This window comes from Lepus europaeus, chromosome 8 (assembly GCF_033115175.1).
Source record: "Lepus europaeus isolate LE1 chromosome 8, mLepTim1.pri, whole genome shotgun sequence".
Classification (NCBI taxonomy): Eukaryota; Metazoa; Chordata; class Mammalia; order Lagomorpha; family Leporidae; genus Lepus; species Lepus europaeus.
In genome coordinates this window covers 120,186,903-120,205,900 of record NC_084834.1, presented here as the reverse complement: position 1 = coordinate 120,205,900, position 18,998 = coordinate 120,186,903, and the positions used below count along the sequence as shown (strand labels likewise).

General features: G+C 46.2%; 1 protein-coding gene across 5 annotated transcripts in view; it reads right to left on the bottom strand.

The window, feature by feature from the left end:
- The window catches only part of AASDH (aminoadipate-semialdehyde dehydrogenase), a 42,845-nt gene extending 27,902 nt beyond the window's left edge, over positions 1 to 14,943 (bottom strand). For 2 of the 5 annotated variants that reach the window (XM_062198799.1, XM_062198798.1), the window contains exons 1-4: positions 14,710 to 14,943; positions 12,875 to 13,311; positions 11,258 to 11,378; positions 6,609 to 6,892 (exon numbers count right to left, since the gene is read on the bottom strand). In XM_062198799.1, the coding sequence (XP_062054783.1) occupies positions 6,609 to 6,892; positions 11,258 to 11,378; positions 12,875 to 13,134 (665 nt within the window). In that variant the 5' untranslated portion in view covers positions 13,135 to 13,311; positions 14,710 to 14,943. Of the gene's footprint in view, positions 1 to 6,608; positions 6,893 to 8,868; positions 9,101 to 11,257; positions 11,379 to 12,874; positions 13,312 to 14,709 lie in introns of those variants that run through there. The other 3 variants (XM_062198800.1, XM_062198801.1, XM_062198802.1) reach the window with 3 other exon arrangements.
- Between the last annotated feature and the right edge of the window lie 4,055 nt (positions 14,944 to 18,998).

The window sequence follows — 18,998 nt, the reverse complement described above, 5'->3', positions numbered from 1 at the left end:
TCTAATGTAGGCAGGCGGATAGGATACAACCGATCAGAGTTGTGAGCTGGAAGACCATTCCTCACCATGCCCCCGTGTGATCGCCATGCCCCTACCTGACCACATCTGTATGCCCACCTGCCAGTCAGGCTACATAACCACTCCCCTTTGGAAGTGCATAAAAGGCCTGGAACACAGTGCGCCCAGCCTAACCCCTTTTCCCCTTATTTTCCCCCACTGCCCCTCACTCTCTGCCTTCACTTCACTGCCAGTGCTAAGCTACAAGCAGCTGCTCATGACCACTGCTGCACGTGGGTCTCGCCTGCTCTCTGCTCGGTATGGACTTCAGCTTGATCTCCAGACCGCCCCTTCTCCTTCAGGTAGAGCCCACACTCGCCTATGCATTTCTCACTGAATAAAAAGCTTAAAAACTTACCATGTCGTCTAGTCTATTTGGGCCAGTATTCAGAACTCGTCTCTGAATTCATGGCAAGAACCCGCACAGCTTGTTAATTTCAGAAATATTACTAAGTAAATTAGTTTCATCTCTACAGCATTTAGCCATTCCCTCTTTCTAGACCTGCCAACACATGGTGCCCACTGAATACTAAAGATGTGGTTTATCCACAGAGATGTGCAAATGTAAAATATGAGGGCTTCAAACAATTCATGGAAATCCTTAGTATTTTTTTTTTTTTTCTGACAAGCAGAGTGGACAGTGAGAGAGACAGAGAGAAAGGTCTTCCTGGCCGGCGCCGTGGCTCAACAGGCTAATCCTCCGCCTTGCGGCGCCGGCACACCGGGTTCTAGTCCCGGTCGGGGCACCGATCCTGTCCCGGTTGCCCCTCTTCCAGGCCAGCTCTCTGCTGTGGCCAGGGAGTGCAGTGGAGGATGGCCCAAGTGTTTGGGCTCTGCACCCCATGGGAGACCAGGAGAAGCACCTGGCTCCTGCCATCGGATCAGCGCGGTGCGCCGGCCGCAGCGCGCTACCGCGGCGGCCATTGGAGGGTGAACCAACGGCAAAAGGAAGACCTTTCTCTCTGTCTCTCTCTCACTGTCCACTCTGCCTGTCAAAAAAAAAAAAAAAAAAAAAAAAAAAAAAAGAAAGGTCTTCCTTTTCCGTTGGTTCACCCTCCAATGGCCGCTGCGGCCAGCGCACTGCGCTGATCCGAAGCCAGGAGCCAGGTGCTTCTCCTGGTCTCCCATGCGGGTGCAGGGCCCAAGCACTTGGGCCATCCTCCACTGCCTTCCTGGGCCACAGCAGAGCTGGCCTGGAAGAGGAGCAACCAGGACAGAATCCGGCACCCCGACCGGGACTAGAACCTGGTGTGTCGGCGCCGCAGGTGGAGGATTAAGGTGGTGAGCTGCGGCGCCAGCCCCTTAGTATCTTTTAACTGCATTTTCCATGAACTTTTTGAAGGCCCTTCACATATGCTAGATGTAGAAATGATTAACGCGAGAGGCTTGAATCCACACAGGTCTGAGACATCTCCCCCACTCTTTCCTGGCATCAGGAAAACAAAAACAGAGGTGCCATGCGCCTGGAGAGCCTCACCATGCCCACAACTTGTCCCAGCTGCAAATCAGGGAGACATCCTGTGCCTCCCACTCCCTAACACTGCCCCAGCTGTGAATCAGGCAGCCAGGGGCGCCCTGTATCAGGGACCCCCTGTCTCATGGTATCTGGTATCCTCTCCAGCTGCTCCAGTATGCATCCCATTAAGCCCTTTGTTCAGCAGCTCCAACGCATCTCCCACCTATCTCCCTCCTCCCTTGACACGAGTTCCCTATAAAGCCCCAGCCCTACACATGAGCCCCGAGCTGCTCTCCCTCTGAGGCTGCTCCCAGTAGTTCTTCACTCTAATAAAACTTTCTTTGCTCAGCGTGGTTTTGGCTGCCATTCTCGGTAGTGGTTGAAAACCCTTACAATTAACATTTCTAAAAAAATGTAGGAGGTGGAGCAAGACAGCAGTGGCTGAGTAAGACATTCCAGCAATCATCTCCTTACAGAGGCATCAATTTGAACAGCTACTCACACACATCACCTTCCCAAGAGCTAAGGAAGCCAGGGGAAGCTACCACAGTGCCTGGTTTTCACTTAAGACAGTGAAAAGGACAGAAAGCAAAGAGTGGCCATATCATCACTCTCCACTCCCCTCCCAGCATTACACCTAGAGAAGAAAGAGGGGGTTAAGTGCAGACCTCAGAATTGAAACCTATTATCAGGCCAACCCAATGCCCTCAGGCCAGTACCTTCACATCACACTTCTCCCTACCTCCAGAACACACAGCTACAAGCCCTGAAGAACAGTGTGGGAAGGACAGTGAGAACTTTGCTTTGGACCCTACAGTCAGGCCTGCCATGGTGCCATCCAGTGTCAGGTAAGGTCCCCCGGGCCAGCGCTGGCAGATGTACCCTCTAGCAGTTCATTCAGAACACACTAACTGAGGATCTGGGACAAACCTAGGAAGGGCAACTCTCTAGTACTGAAACAGTATACCAATGCCAGACTTGGAACAGACCTGGACCTGGGAGGTCACCCAGTGCTAAAATAGCAGAAATGTCCACAGGCTCAGGGAAAATAAGTGGACTGTTTACACCTTCTCAAAGACTGGCACAAAGCCATACACAAATACAGAAAAAATTCCTAATCCTTTCAATGTACAGATGTCATATACCAACAAGCATCATGAACTGAGAAGGACTTTCCCTAATGAACAAAATAAGGTGTTAGAAACCAGTCAGATAAACGGACACAAATTTTTGAATGCATAATTTAAAATAGCTGTTTTGAGGAAACTTGAAGATTCAGGAAATCAGAAATGAGTCATTAGTCTAAGAGAGAAACTTAACACAGATAGAATTTTTAAAAATCAAGCAGCAATCCTGAGCCAGCACCGTGGCTCACTTGGCTAATCCTCCGCCTGAGGCGCTGGCATCCCATATGGGCACTGGTTCTATTGCTGGTTGCTCCTCTTCCAGTCCAGCTCTCTGCTGTGGCCTGAGAGGGCAGTGGAGGATGGCCCAAGTGCTTGGGCCCCTGCACGGGAGACCAGTTAGAAGTGCCTGGCTCCTGGCTTCGGACTGGCGCAGCGCCAGCCGTGGCGGCCATTTGGGGAGTGAACCAAAAGGCAGGCCTTTCTCTATCTCTGTCTACTCTGTCAAAAAAAAAAAAAAAAAAAAAATCCACAGCAGAAATCCTTAAGCTGAAAAGCACATTAAGAAAAACTGCACACACAATAGAAGGCATCAATTTCAGAACAACTGAAACAGAAGAAAGATCCAGGAAGCTGGAAGATAAGGCTATTAGAAAATATACAGAAGGAAAAAACAAATAACCAAGAGACAGGAAGGAAGCTCATCTGGAAACTTTGGGGCAGCGTTAAAAGAGCAAATACAAAAGCTGGGCTTCAAAAGGGACTCGAAAGGGTCCCATTGGTAGAAACATTCAGAGATAACAAGAAAACAACTCAACCCTAAAGAAACAAACATCTAGACACAGGAAGGCTCAGAGGTCACCAGTAAAAGGCAACGCAACCAAATCTACCCCAAAGTATAGTTAAGCTCTCCAAGATTACAGAGAAAGAGGATTCCCAGAGCCACAAAAAAAGAGAAATAGAAATAAGACTTAGAGGCATCCCAGTTTTGTTGACTGCGGACTTCCTAGCAGAAAACTTAGAGGTGAGGAGGTAATGGGATGAGACTTCCACAGAACTGAAAGAACATTGCCAACCAAGAATAATCTACCCAGTAGAGCTACCATTTAGATGTGAAAGAGAACTAAAGGCTTTCCAAGCAAAAGCTGAGAATGTGTCACCTCCATCCCTGCTAGAGGAGTTCCTCAAACAGAGACTGAAAGAAAACTCAAAAAAGTGAGCAGGGAGCCTGGAAGTAAACCCACACATCTACGGATCTCTGACAAAGGTATTAAGTAGGGGGTGAATCAACGGAAGGAAGACCTTTCTCTAACAACCCTGCCTGTCAAAAAAAAAAAAGGTATTAAGTGCATTGGAGAAAGGACAGTCTTCAGTCAACAACAAGGGGAAAACTGGATATCCACAAAGAGTAAGACTAAACCTGCCTTTCACCACATTGAGAATCAAATAAAAATAAACAGGCAAGTGTAAGACCTGAAATTACAAAGCTACTAGAAGCTAACATTTCAAGACACTTAGTTCTATGGATAAACACCTCAAAAGCAGAGCAAACAAAAGCAAAAGTGGACATATGAGATTTCAAACTGAAGAGCTTCGGGGAATAATTAACAGACTAAAGAGCCAACCTGCAGAATAGAAGAAAATATTTGCAAACTACACACCTGGCAAGGGGTTAATATGCAGAATACGTAAGGAACTCAACTCAATGGCTCAAGAATAATCCAGTTAAACGGCAGGCAACAGGGGCCAGTACTGTGGTGTAGCAGGTAAAGCCGCTGCCTGCAATACAGTCATCCCATATGGGCACTGGTTCAAGACGTGGCTGCTCCGCTTCCAATCCAGCTCTCTGCTAATGTGCCTGGGAAAGCAGTGGAAGATGCCTAAGTCCTTGGGTCCCTGTACCCACATAGGAGACCAGGAAGAAACTCCTGGCTCCTGGATTTGACCTGGCCTAGCCCCAGACACTGTGGCCATTTGGGGAGTGAACCAGCAGATGGAAGATCTCCTCTTTCAAATAAATAAATCTTAAAAAAAAAAAAAAAAAAAAAAAAAGTAGGCAACAGATCTGAATGGACTTTTTCCAAAAAAGTCAAACAAATGGCCAATAGGTATAATATCACTAATCACAGAACAGCTATTATTAAATAAGAGATAAAAGCTAGCAAAGGTGTAGGAGAAAACAGAACCCTTGTACACTGTTGGTGAGAATGCAGACTGGTATAGCCATTGTGGAAAACTGTACAGAGATTCAAGAACTGGGACATGAAACTACCATATGATCCAGGTATCTTGTTACTGGGTACGTATCCAAAGGAAATGAAATCAATCTGTCAGAGATATCTGCACTACTCACCACAGCCAAGAAATGCAGACAACCTAGGTGCTCATCACCTGATGAAGAGATAGAGAAAACGTGATACATACACACACTGTACAACCATGAAAAGGAACAAATAAATGCCTTTCACTTGAGACAACATGGAGGTCATGGTGTTAAGTACTATTGGCCAGGAAGAGAAAGAAAAGCACCACATAGTATCATTTACACTGATCTCAGGAAGTCCAGAGTCAAATGGTGATTACCAGAGGCTGAGGCAAGTAGAGGGGAAGAGGAAAGGTTGAATAATGACTATTAGGTAGACAGGACAAACAAGTTCTGGGGTTCAGTTGCACAGTAGGGCAACTACAGCTAACAGACTATGTATATTAAAAAAAAAAAAAACCTAGAAGGTAGGATTTTCAATTATTTTCACAAGAAATAATTGAGGAGATGGTTATGTTCACCCCAAGCTGAACATTTCATAATGTATGTATGCTTCAAAACATCAGATAGCACCCCATAAGTATTCATATAAGTGCCAGTGAAAAATATATTTCATATATATTTCATATAAGTGAAAAATAAAGTAAAATAACTCACTAGTTTTACACTGATTAGACTAAAATAGTCTAGATATGCTGAGCTGAAATTGCATTTGATTCTTTTAAAACAGTTTGATTTTATTTGAAAGGCAGACAGAGCTCTTCCATCTGCTGGTTTATTCCCCAAATGCCTACAATTGTCTGGCCTAGGTCAGGCCAACGTTGGGAACTTGGAACTCAATCCAGCTCTCCAATGTCTGTGGAGAGGCTTCAAGTACTTTGCTCATTGCCGGCTGCCTGCCAGGGTGTGTGTTAGTGGAAAACTGGATTGGAAGGCGAGAAGCTGGGTCTGAACCATCCCACCGCTTCCAAGGTGTGCATTAGTAGGAAACTGGATTGAAAGGCAAAAAACTGGGATCTGAGCCATCCCACTGCAAACATACAGTGAATCCTGAGCAACTATTCTAACCCTTGCACCAAACACCCATTTGTTTATTTTCACTTTCTAATTTACATGTAGTTAGAAGTATAAAAAATTTCTCTGATTACATAAAAATCATGACATAAGACTACGATTATTTCATCAGGTTTCTATTGTTTTGTACTCTGATTCTCCAAGACTACATTCCTCTGGCTTGGTTCCCCCTCTATTTCTTCATAAATTGAGAAACACAACTTCAAAGACTTCTCACGTCATGACCACATCAGTAAGCCAAACTCCACAGTACCACCAGAGGAGTGGATTAACAAAATATGAACCTGTTAATGTCTCTTCGTCTACTGGACTAGGTTCAACCTTCAGCTGGGCATTCTAGGCTTCTACCCTGCCACATGCTAACAGGACAAACTCCTTTATACCAGAGCTCTGCCTGGAAAACCTTTCCTCCCTTTTTATTAATTATCAAGTTTCCAGCCATACTCTTTGGCTTGCTCTTTAATTGGCCCCAAAATGGAGTAAATAGGTGAAGACCTCATTTGCAGTTCAGACAAGAGACCCAATTACGAAGAACCATCAATTTAGGAACCAGAGCTGTAAAGAACAAGTATTTTAAAATTATTTTTCACCCGAAAATACAAGTTGTAAGAAAGCATCAAAGGATAGAACTTACCGAAAATGCTGGATGTTTGGTAGTATACACGCATGGGGCACTCTGACAATCTTGGGTGTCCCTGTAGTCCCGGAAGTGTGTAGAACATAGGCTAAGCAACGCTCTTGTCTCATGTCCACGTGTTCTTCTTCTTTGCTGTTCTCACTTTTGTGTTTCTCTTTTCTATCACTCAGCATCAAGTTCACCTCAACATTTTTCCAGTGAAGTCTGAAGAGTACCAGGTCATTATGTTCAGCTGTAACCGTGCCATGGTTCAATAGTGCTTCATGGGAAGACCTGAATTTCTACGTTAGATGGGGACAAAGTTTACAAGAATAATATGTTAAAAGATTTTTTATGCTGATGTAATGAAATATCCATTGGTTTAGTCAAAACTTTGGGGGTTAGGGAGAGGGAGTACTTGTTCTTGACCCAGGAATTAAAAAAATGACATCTCCCACAGTAAGGTGCTACCCTTACTTTCAGACTCACCTACAAAACAAACACAAAAACATACAACTGTAATGCAATGTGGCAAGCACAGAAATGGAGTACGCTTGAATTCAGCTCTTCTCCAAACAGTGACGATGGGCATTTGAGGCAAACAGAAAATACAGAGGACCTGATCCAAGTGAGCCCATACTGTGGCCAACATCAGGATTTCAGGACAGAAGGATAAGCAAAACTGAGAGCCATTTAATGAATTTTTTTTGTTTTTTGTTTTTTTTGGGACAGGCAGAGTGGACAATGAGAGACAGAGAGAAAGGTCTTCCTTTTTGCCGTTGGTTCACCCTCCAATGGCTGCCATGGCCAGCGCACCGCACTGATCCAAAGCCAAGAGCCAGGTGCTTCTCCTGGTCTCCCATGGGGTGCAGGGCCCAAGCACTTGGGCCATCCTCCACTGCACTCCCGGGCCACAGCAGAGAGCTGGCCTGGAAGAGGGGCAACCGGGACAGAATCCGACACCCGGACCGGGACTAGAACCCGGTGTGCCGGCGCCACTAGGCGGAGGATTAGCCTGCTGAGCCACGGCGCTGGCCTTAATGAACTTTTTTGCAACGATTCAGCTCTGCTGTATGCACCTGAACTAGTCCACTGCAAACATAATGGACAGAAAAGGTCTATGTGCAAAGAGAATCAATAGGATGCAGTGACTCCTTGGATATGTAGTAAGCACAAGAAAACTGCTGGGTTTGACTCAGGTAATTTGATGGTAGAGATGCGTTAATGAAGTCTGGAAGAAAAGATGTTAAATTCCATTTGTGCATGCCGAAAGTGAGGTTCCTTTGAATGTAACTTTCAGGCTGATAAAAAAAAAAAAAAAAAAAAAACAGCTTAGTGAACCATAACTTTTCACATTAAAGGAAGCAATAATGAAGGGAGGGGCTGATGTGGGGTACGGGTTAAGGCACCACCCGGGATGACAGCATCCCGTATGAGGGCTGGTTCAAGTCCCAGCTACTCTGCTTTTGTTCCAACCCCCTGCTAATACGCCTAGGAAACCACCTACATGGGAAACTCAAGATGAAGTTCCTGGGGCCTGGCTTGGGCTGGCCCAGCCCCTGCGGTTGCCCTTGCAGCCATCTGAGGAGTGAACCAGCAGACTGCAGATCTCTGTAACTCTGCCTTTCAAGTGGCTAAGTATTGTTTTTAAAACAGCAGGAACAAAAGGGAAAGGTCACAACGCAAGAGTCTCAAGTCATTTGCTTTCAGTGTTGAGTGTGTGTTTGCAGTGGTATGGCCCATGTTTAAAAAGTTAAAACAATTCAAAATCATCCCTCTCCATTAAACGTTTAATGTGTCTACTAGGGTACATCTACCTTGCTTAGGACAATGTCAAGCTGTGTTGACCTTACAGATGCGATATATCAACTTTTACCTCTCAAACTACATTGTAAGAAGCTGGAGGGCTTACACACTGAAGTCCTCTTATTCTGTCCCTAGTTCAGAGTTTAACCTCACCGTTACTGACATTTGGAGCCAAATACTTCTTTGTATGGGACTGTCTTGGTAGTGTAGGATTTTGGGCAGCATCACCAGTAGTAGTACCTCACTTGCACCATGACAATCTAAAGTATCTCTAGACGTTGCCAACAGTCTCCTGGGAGGCATGTTGTCACCAATTGAGAACCACCGCTCTGGTGGATGTTGGACATACAGCAACGCTCATTAAATCCTGACTGCTCCTAAGTAAAGGAAAAGCACTTAAACCATCATCAAAAATACCAGAAAAGGTGGGGCTGGCGCTGCAGCGCAGCACATTAACACCCTGGCAACTCACATGGGCACTGGTTCGAGACCTGGCTGCTCCACTTCCGATCCAGCTCTCTGCTACGGCCTGGGAAAGCAGAAGATGGCCCAAATCCTTGGGCCCCTACATCCACGTGGGAGACCCAGAAGAGGCTCCTGGCTCCAGATCTGCACAACTCCAGCCACTGCGGCCATCTGGGGAGTGAACCATCGGATGGAAGACCTCTCTCTGCCTCTCCTCTCTGTAACTCGTTCAAATAAATCTTAAAAAAAAAAAAAAAAAAAAACAGAAAAAGGGACTAGCTAAGGCATTTTGCTATGTGCCCAAGTACTTATGATATGCACACCTACTGAATTCCTTGATCCTGAAAATCGACAAAACCCACTTGTTTATATAGACATTAACCACATGAAAACTTCAGTTCTTTCTGGAGGCCTTATTCTGAGACTCTAATTTTCTAGGGAGATTCCCCCTTTATTTAATGAGATTTAAATATCAAGATAGTTTGATACTTATCCCTACACACATATGCTATGTTTAAATTACTCTCAAGTATAAATTGGTTCATATAGAAAATAAATTAAAAACAGGCTAAATATACCACTTATGATATTCTCCTTTGGTAAAATATCGTCTTATAAACAAGAAATAATTAAACATGGGCTGTTTGTTGAACCTGGGTATATGCCAGCTCTTGCCCTGAAAGCAGTGTTTCTTGTTATGTCTTTGGTTGCCGTTTAACGCTAATGCACTTGATTATTTTTAGTGTCACATTTTTATATTTGCTTTAAACTTGATGAAGAGATACAATTTTATACAGTTGAAATGTACTTTTTTTTTGAAGATTTATTTATCTGAAAGAGTTACAGAGAGGGGAGAGGCAGAGAGAGAGGTCTTTCATCTCTCTGGTTCATCCCCAAGATGGCCACAAGGGCCAGAGCTGTGCTGATCCAAAGCCAGGAGCTTCTTCTGGGTCTCCCACGTGGGTGCAGGGGGCCAAGGACTTGGGCCATCTTCCACTCCCTTCCCAGGCCATAGCAGAGAGCTGGATTGGAAATAGAGCAGCTGGGTCTCAAACCGGCACCCATATGGGATGCCGGTGCTTCAGGCCAGGGCGTTAACCCGTTGCACCACAGCACCAGCCCCTGCTAATGCATTTGACAAAGCGGACAATGGCCTAAGTAGTTGGGCTCTTGCCATCCACTTCAGAGATCCAGATGAAGCTCCTGGCTTTGCCATGGCCTAGTTTCGTGGCCATCTGAGGAGTGAACCAGCAGATGGGAAGATTTAAGTCTGCCTTTCAAATAATTTTTAAAGGTAAATCTGGTTATAATCCTTTATATATTTATGGCATTTATAGTCATCAACAAAAATAAAGACAGAAGTTTCAGGTAGGGGCAGGAATCTGGTGCAGCAGTTAAAGATCCACTTGGGACACCCACATCTTCTGTCAGAGTGCCTGGATTAGAATCCCTAACTCCGCTTCCAACCCCAGCTCCCTGCCTCTGGGCACCCTGGGTAGCAGCAGGTGATGGCTTAAATACCTGGATCCCTGCCACCCACAAGAAGATCTAGATTAAGTTTTGGGTTCCTGGCCTCAGCTTGGCCGAGTCTTGGCTGCTGCAGGCGTTTGGGGAGTGAGCCAGTGGATGGCAGGTATGTCTGTCTCTCTCACCCCCAAATAACAAAGCTTCGAGTAGAATAACATTTTTCCAGAAAAGGCAATACTTTGGAAAGAAAAAAATTTCAAAACGATTATAAAGCCAGGAGATGTGTTTATGCCACAGACAGGTGGTTCCCAGTGGACTGTGAGAAGAGTGCCTCCAGGGTCCATCTGGCACGGTCTGGAGCATTTCTGATCACCACAGCTGCGAGGTGCTCCTAGTATTTAGTGAGTAGAGGCCAGGGATATTGCAGAGTATCCTGTAATGCACAGGACAGAGGCTGGTATTGTCAGAGTCAGTAAGTCACTTGCCACACTAGCATCCCGTAGCAGAGTGCCGGTTTGAGTTCCGGTTATCTTTCCTATCTGGCTCCCTATTAACGTGCCTGGGAAAGCAGTGGAAGATGGTTCCCAAGTATCTTGGGCCCCTGCACCCACGTGGGAGCCCAAGTATCTTGGGCCCCTGCACCCACGTGGGAGACCTGTATCGAGTTCTGGCTCCTGACTTTGGCCTGATCTAGGGCTGGCTGTGGTGAACCACAGGATGGAATATCTTTGTTACTTTCCCTTCCAAAAGTAAAAAATGTAGGAGACTCTACAACAGTTACTCAACACAAAATGTCAGTAGTGTGAAGCCTGAGAAACTAAGCTAGAGTTGACAAACCTAGAAGTCAAGATGGGGAGGAGGGAACTCTTCAACTGAAAGATCACACTCACACACACACACACACGCACACCCCGAAACCACACACTTACATTAATTTGCTTTTTCTCAACAAGGATATACTTTAGGTTACATTTTTCCATAAGATAAGCTGACAATGATGGAGGCGAGTCTGGATCAATCGGAGCATAAGCAGCAGGCACCTGGAGAATTCTAAAGAAACAAGTTCAGAGTCAGCTTTGGGAAGTCTGTCGACTACAATCCTTCTGTAGGTACTTCTCTCTCCACATGCTATCGTGTATCAGCAATGTGACCGACACATCTTTGGTTAGAAAGACCACTGTTTTGCTCTTCATGAGCATCCAGAGGACATAAATTCTACATTAAATTCTCATCACTTAATACAGAAAATACAGGATTTTTAAGAGCTAATGTACTATAGTATAATACACATTAGCTGGCCACTACTAAAATAAGCCCGATTTCTTCATCTGCAGGGTAACAGAAAAGCCAAGTATCCATATGTATCTTATCTGTATGCAGAATATGAGACTGTCCATGCAACGGAAGACCCTTCACCCAGATCAGGAGAAGAGTTTCTGGGCGGGGGGGGGGGGGGGGGGGGGAGAACTTTAGGATTAGCTTATATGCAGCAAAACTTGTATAAACAGGATAAATTTAGTCATTTTAAGTAAAAAGTACTCTAAAGTTCTAGATCTTTGAAGTAAATTCAAGTTTTTGTGAATAATTGAATCAAAGTCAATTTTTGAGTTTTATCTTATACTTACATAATTAACCTACTAAGAAACCTTATAGGATAAAAATCTTAATTCTTTGGCAACCTTTTGCTGTATAACAGAAATCACCATGACAGTAATAGAATAATTAAGATGACTAAACATTTTATAAATATTGTTTAAGAATCTTCCAATGGTCTGGCCGGCGCCGTGGCTTAACAGGCTAATCCTCCGCCTTGCGGCGCCGGAACACCGGGTTCTAGTCCCGGTTGGGGCGCCGGATTCTATCCCGGTTGCCCCTCTTCCAGGCCAGCTCTCAGCTATGGCCCGGGAAGGCAGTGGAGGATGGCCCAAGTGCTTGGGCCTTGCACCCCATGGGAGACCAGGAGAAACACCTGGCTCCTGGCTTCGGATCAGCGCGATCCGCCGGCCACAGTGGCCATTGGAGGGTGAACCAACGGCAAAAAGGAAGACCTTTCTCTCTGTCTCTCTCACTATCCACTCTGCCTGTCAAAAAAATAAAATTAAAAAAAAAAAAAGAATCTTCCAATGGTCTGTTTCAGCTTTTATGGATCATGATCCAATACTCTCATTCATCCCTCCACTGAATGCATGAGCTCCTAAACTTTGACTTCGAGACGAAAAAAAATATGTCATGTTACTTCTGAAGTCCTTATTTTGTCTAACTACAAATAATAATTATTTTCCTCTAACAGACAAAAAAGCCTTTAGAATCTGGAGATTTTTAAACATTCTATTAGTGAAAATTTCTAGTCTCTCCTAAATAAGCTCAATTAATTCAATTGATTAAACATAACACTAGGAGAGATGTGAACTCATTTAGCCTCTCTAGAATTAACCAAACTATAGAAAAATCCAAGAGTCAACAGAGCAGTACCTTAGAATATATTCTATAATTATGAAGTTATGAATTTATGGTAGTAACAAATTTATAGTAATAAGAAATCTTACCCTAAAATCCAAGAGGGCACGTTTATTCCCGGCTGGCAGTAGAGACCAATTTCCCGAATTCCATCAAAGTCACAGTGTAACTGCAGGAAACCGGATAATTCGGAGGCAGCAGTAACCACAGTCTTATAGGAGTAGTAAACTGGAGGCTGGTTGTTGCATTCATCAAAACACACAGCTATTCTGTCCGAATAGAGGGAGGCGGCCTGGTGCACCAGCTCCTGAAGAGTCATTTCACGAACGTGCGTGTAGACACCGTTCATCTACAGCAGAGAACTATGTACGAACAGAAACATCGGGAGGAAGCTTCTCTGTAGTCACTCCTCACAAAATTAACCATCAAAGACAAGGAACTGAACAGTCTGTGAACTTGAGAAACGTGCATAACTCTGCGGAGACGAAGGAGGCCAAAAATGAATCTGATGCAGTCACTTCAAACACTGGGTCAGAGTTTGGAAAAAAAAAAAAATAGAGAAAGGAATAAAACAGATGACAACAAACAGTGTAGACGTCAACTGATCACAATGCTAAAAATTTTATATATAATCAACCAATAAAACCAAGTTTAAAGCAGCACATTTTTCCTTACAGTTATAGAAGACTAAGACTGTCAAAATCCTATATAGTGACTTTGAAACAACTAGTGTAAATAAAGTCTGCTTTTAAGTTCAGATGGGAATGAAGGCGAAATGCATCTCTGATTGGGGGGAAAAAAAATCCTACCTTCTACCCAACCAGTTGTAGACTATTATACATCAGCACTTATTACAGTATTTACAGAGGTCACACTCCTATACTGTTTTATTCATAGCCTTATTTGATTCTTAAATTGCCAAGTTTAGATTTACCCCCTAAATACAGTATTACAACTCAATAAAGCTGTATGTTAATACAATGTCCTCTGAGCTTCTCTCAATGAAGAGTCTATAACAAGAACATCTGGAACAATATTTCAGAGAAACATTAAGGATTGACAATAACAAAAACCTTCCTTGAAGGTGATCACCCCCCTACCCCAGAATCCTAGTTCCATATTTCAAAACAAGTAAGATTTACCAAGGAGCTCACTGACAATCCTAAACTTTTTTATTTGCTCATATTTATTTGAGCCCATTTCCTTACCGAGTCAAAATAAATATTCAGCCAGGTCATTAACATCAGTTAGAAACTATAGGAACCTTCTCAGTATACAATGAATACCTGCAGAGACTCAAACTTTGAAGATGTAGGACTTCTGGATGCAAGCCTTAGCAATACCAGATAACCTCAGTGCTGTCTCTTTTTAGTAAGCACTGCTCCAAGCACTTCTTTTTGGCCTGCCCAAGGTAGATGTTAAGCTTTCCTTAGACATACGAATGATCATACAGGAACGGTTGTCTACGGCACACAGAATTGCAGGAGAGGCGTTTACTTCACAATCCAGTTAATGCTTCTGCCACCCACTCCAGCACGTGCCTATCAAATCGTCTACACACGGGATCTATCCCATTGAGGCATTTTTACGAAAACCGAGTCCACTTGCAAAAGCCACTTATCTTCCTTGAATGTACCAACATGAAGAGAAGTTAATTTTCCACATCAGAATAACCTCATCAACATATTTTTAAAGCTTATTTGATATTAATGAGTGGGCAGGATTATAATATGAATTCTTACAGAAAGTATCATTTAAATGACAAACTACACTCACATCACACTTATCTATACAATTAAGATGTTTTTCTAATTTCCAGTTCCCCAGTGGTTGGTAGAGAATTTAGCCAAAATCCAGTTTTGTCTCGGTTTTTTATTTTTCACTATAAATATAAAATAAAGCTAGAAACTTAATTTCCCCTTACCCAGCTGCTACTTAACGGACTTCGTGCCACCGCGTTTCCCACCACCGTCCGGGGGAGCAGGTGTACTTGCCCCTGAGCGCGGGAGCCAGGTGACCCGCACACAAGCGCCCGCAGCGCCCGCGACCCCGAGCGAGCCTGCGCAGCAGCCGGCTTAGGTCTCGCCCACGCGTCCTCCGACGCACACAGCCCTGGCCGGACACCACACCCCGCCGCGACTCGCTCAGGGTCTCAGCGGCGGAAGTCTCGGCCCATCCAGACCTTCCCCCCGCCCTTCAACAGCACTTCCGGAATCCCTTCACCCCGTCGCGCGGCCCTTACGTCAATCTCCGGCGTCGTCGCGTTGACGTCAGCGCGCGCGCCTCAGTGGGCGTGTCCCGGAGCTGTGGCGCAGAGGGAGCCGACAGCCGCCGCAGGCTTGTTAGCTGACGGTCCTCGGCTCAGACGCTTGCGCTGGTCTCGCTGGGTCTGGGACGGGATCTGTAGGGCTTTGGCATTGATCGGCTTGGCACTGCATCCTCTGTTTGCTGCCTGGAAACCCTGGGCAAGGCTCTTGGGTTTTGAACCGCAGTCTCATTGATGAGGTGGTAATAAAAACACCCCTAGGGTGGGTATGAAGAAAGGGGAATCATTGTGAAAACCTGGAGTGAGCGCACTCCGTGCTCTCGACATTTGTGGCGCCTGCAGACGGACTCCTTGTCATCACGAAGCTGACATTTAATCCATATTTGAAGTAAGGCAGAGAGACCTTCCATCTGGTTAGCCCCCCGGATGCCAGCCCCAGCCAGGGCCTCCCCCGTGGGGGACGGACGCCCAGGAACTTGAGCCACCACCTGCTACGTCCCGGGGTGCACGAGCAGGAAACTGGAATCGGAACCGAAGCCGGGCTCCAGCCCAGCCCCTCCCACACGCGAGGCGCGCGTCCCAAGCCTCTGCCTAACAGCGGCTCTAAAACAATCGCTCCCGGTTGAAGTTGAAGCGGAATGTGTTACATTCTGAACAGCCAGTTCCAGAAGGCGCCCAAGTCTCGGGGCGAATCATGGCGTCTATAAAAGCCAGCGGCTGCACGGGGACACGTGCTCCCCCAATCTTGCAGCCCCGATCGAGGCCAGGGGTAAACCACATCCTCTTGGGAGTTCAGGACAAAGCCAAGCATTTGTTATGGAAGCCAGGACAAGCAAGGTTAGGCTTATCTCGGAGCTTGATGTAAACAATCCTTACCGATAACACTCTCACAAGGCTACTTTTTGAGTAGATAGTAATGCAGCTGGCTAGAAAAATAGAGGACAGAGCGACCCAGGCCAGGCCATGGCTCACTTTAAATGCAACAAAACCGACAGGATGTGCAGCTTTGAATAGGACCTCCAGAGAAAATAAAGCAGGTCCGAAGTGGAGTTACTTAAGCTGCCCGGGCGGGCTGAGTCTGCAGCAAGGGCGTTGCCGTCATGGGCGACACCTAAGTTATTACAGGAGGCGTCAAGGGTGATAAGAGCGCTGCCCTGAGGTTTGTGTGTGGAACCAGAAGGTAGCAGAGGTGTTTTCTGTTGTTTTTGGGGGGAGGATGTGGGAGCGCACGGCCTAAGAGATGGCAGCTCAGTAAGGAAAGAGCGGGCTGCTCTCATTCCCAGTTATGACCAAAAAACGCAGTAATTGGGAAATTTCACCACTCACCGACCATCTTTCTCGACCAGTGTCTCGCTGCGGGAGCCCGAAGCTCAAGAGGATTCACACGTAATGTCCCCCCAGAGAAACCACCGGGAAGCCCCCACTGGGAAACTCAATGGGAGGGACCGAGGGCCGCCGCTAGTCCGGAATCTGCACAGCCGGGCTGCAGTGCGCCTTAAATAGCATGTGGCGCCATGGGCCGGCTCGTGGCCTAACAGTATTTAGGAGCTGCAGCTGCATTAGGCGTGCATGGGCCCTCCCCACCAGACTCCACTTAAGATGCTTATCCTGGGCAGGGGACTAACCCAGAGACCACCCCCAGGGGTGCTCTTCTGGGGCGGGGGGGAAGGGCAGCATCCCCTCCAACCAGGATGTGCCATGGCTATTAAAACGAACATGACCTATTTGGGGGGAGGGGTCCCCCAATGTGTATCTTGTCTGTTTTTCTATTTGGAGAGGACACCGTCATCCACCCAGACGGCTGGTTAACAGCCTCACCTCTTTCTTACCCTCTGTATCCAATTAGATCCTATGTACTCCAGCGATTGCACATACTTAAAAGCTGATTATAAGTTCTTGAGTTCAGGGACAAGTTTTGTTGAAAATCAAGTGGAAGCGGAGAGTTGCAGAGGGTGCGGTGTCTCTAATTTTCCACTTCATTCTCCAGTGTAAAGTGTGTGGTGGGGCCAGGGTTGTGGTACAGGGGGTTAAGCCGCCACCTGCCATGCCAGTATCCCATAGCTGGTTTGAATGCTGGCTGCTCTGCTTCTCATCCATCTTCTTACTAATGGCTTGGGCTGGCTGCACTGGGAGCGCTTACTGTGCAGAAAGAGCCGGAATCCTGCATCAGTGAGGTGGCAGGGGCTGGAAGGTGCTGGTAGATTGGTCACTGTTGGATGGCTCCCAAAAGATTCAGAAGGCAGACCCTCAGCGCTTTCTTGGTGGGATCCACTGTCTTGCTATTTTGTCCATAGCAAAGACTGAAGCTGGGGTCAACACAGATGTTGGAGATAAAACCCACGCAGGCTTCCCTGGGAGTTCTGGATCGTGTGGCATTGACGCCCAGACCTTTGCTGGCTGGGGAGTCGATCTACTAACATTTGATGGTGTGACAGCGAGAAGTGTTTGAAGGTTATCAGTACATGCCCTTGGCTCTGAACAGCACTGCAGCAACATTGTCTACTCTCATAAAGTTGGAGGGGCAGGTGTGGTGCAGCAGGTTAGGCCCTGCAACATCAGCATTCCATGTCGGAGGTTTCAAGTCCTGGCTGCTCCACTTCCCATCCAGCTCCCTGCGGATATGCTTGGGAAGGCAGCAGCGGATGGCCCAGGGGTCAGGCCCCTGCCATCTACACGGGAGACCTGGATTCGGTTTGGCCCAGCCCCAGCCATTGAGGCCATTTGGGGAGTGAACCAGCAGATGAAAGCTCTCTTGCTCTCTCTGTAACTGCCTTTCAAATAAATAAATAAATCTTTAAAAGAGAAATGTCTGGTGTCCTCCAATACAAGGAATCCCGTCTTCAGCTCAGGCTGAGCGTGGTATAGTATTTAACTAATTCCTAAGTGAACTTCCAGTCCTTTCAGTTGCCCTCTTTTTCCAGAAGCCAATTTCTAAGCTTTTTAGGCAGGGGCTGGGGGAGAGAGCCTGCAAAAAAATGGGATTGGCTGCTGGCTTTGCTCACTGCTGTTTTGAATTTAGCCTTTCCACATCCGTGGAGGCCTCTGCTATTGCTCCTAGAATAGTATTCCTATTATCCCTCTGCTCTTTCCCTGAGGGTCCATTACTCTTTACAGACTCTTTACTGTCATTTTCAGGGATTCCAACAGGCAGCCAAGGTAGAAGACTGTGTCTGAGACACCATTTCCCCCTGTCAATCCAGAATGATCATTGTAACAGACAAGAGCCTGATCAGTCAAGGCTTTCTGCTACGAGAGTAAGCAGCTTTGGTGGTTCCATGTTGCCTGCACCGTAACATTCAGATGCAGACAATGGTTCATTATCTTGGGGCCCGTGTCCCCCACCCCAGCCTCCTCATTCCCTACACCTGCTCCTGTTAAGCTCCGGCCCCATGAGTACATCTGAGCATACCAGTCCCTATTATGTTTCCACACCTGTGCTTTGAAGGGTCTCAGGTGGAAACGCCCCTTTCTTCCCCCATGCCGGCTTGAGGACAACACAGCTTAAATGTTACCTCCTCTGTGGTGTTTTTCCCCAAGCTCCTCCTGAGAATTTACCCATCGTCCTCTAACTCCATGAACTTAACGTACTGTTGCGAGGGGCCATCTGGTGCCCACAAATGCTTGCTAGATATGCCTAGATTACAAGGTCCTCGTTAGTCACTTTGCAGCTGCAGGCCTGCTGCTGCTCCACTCACTACCAAAGTAGTGGTCCCTGTAACACTTCGGTAATACACCCATGCAGACATCCACCTAGGCCCACCCTGCCACACCTCAGAATAGGACGTGGGGAGCACGGGAAACCAGAGCAAATAATTTTGGGCTGCTGTTTTGCCATGAGTCATAGTTTTTGTCTTTGAACACAAGCTAAGAGGTTTTAAACAGGTTACAATCTCGGAACCTTCCCCAACAGTGACTTACATGCACATAGCACCTAGAACAGCTGTGTC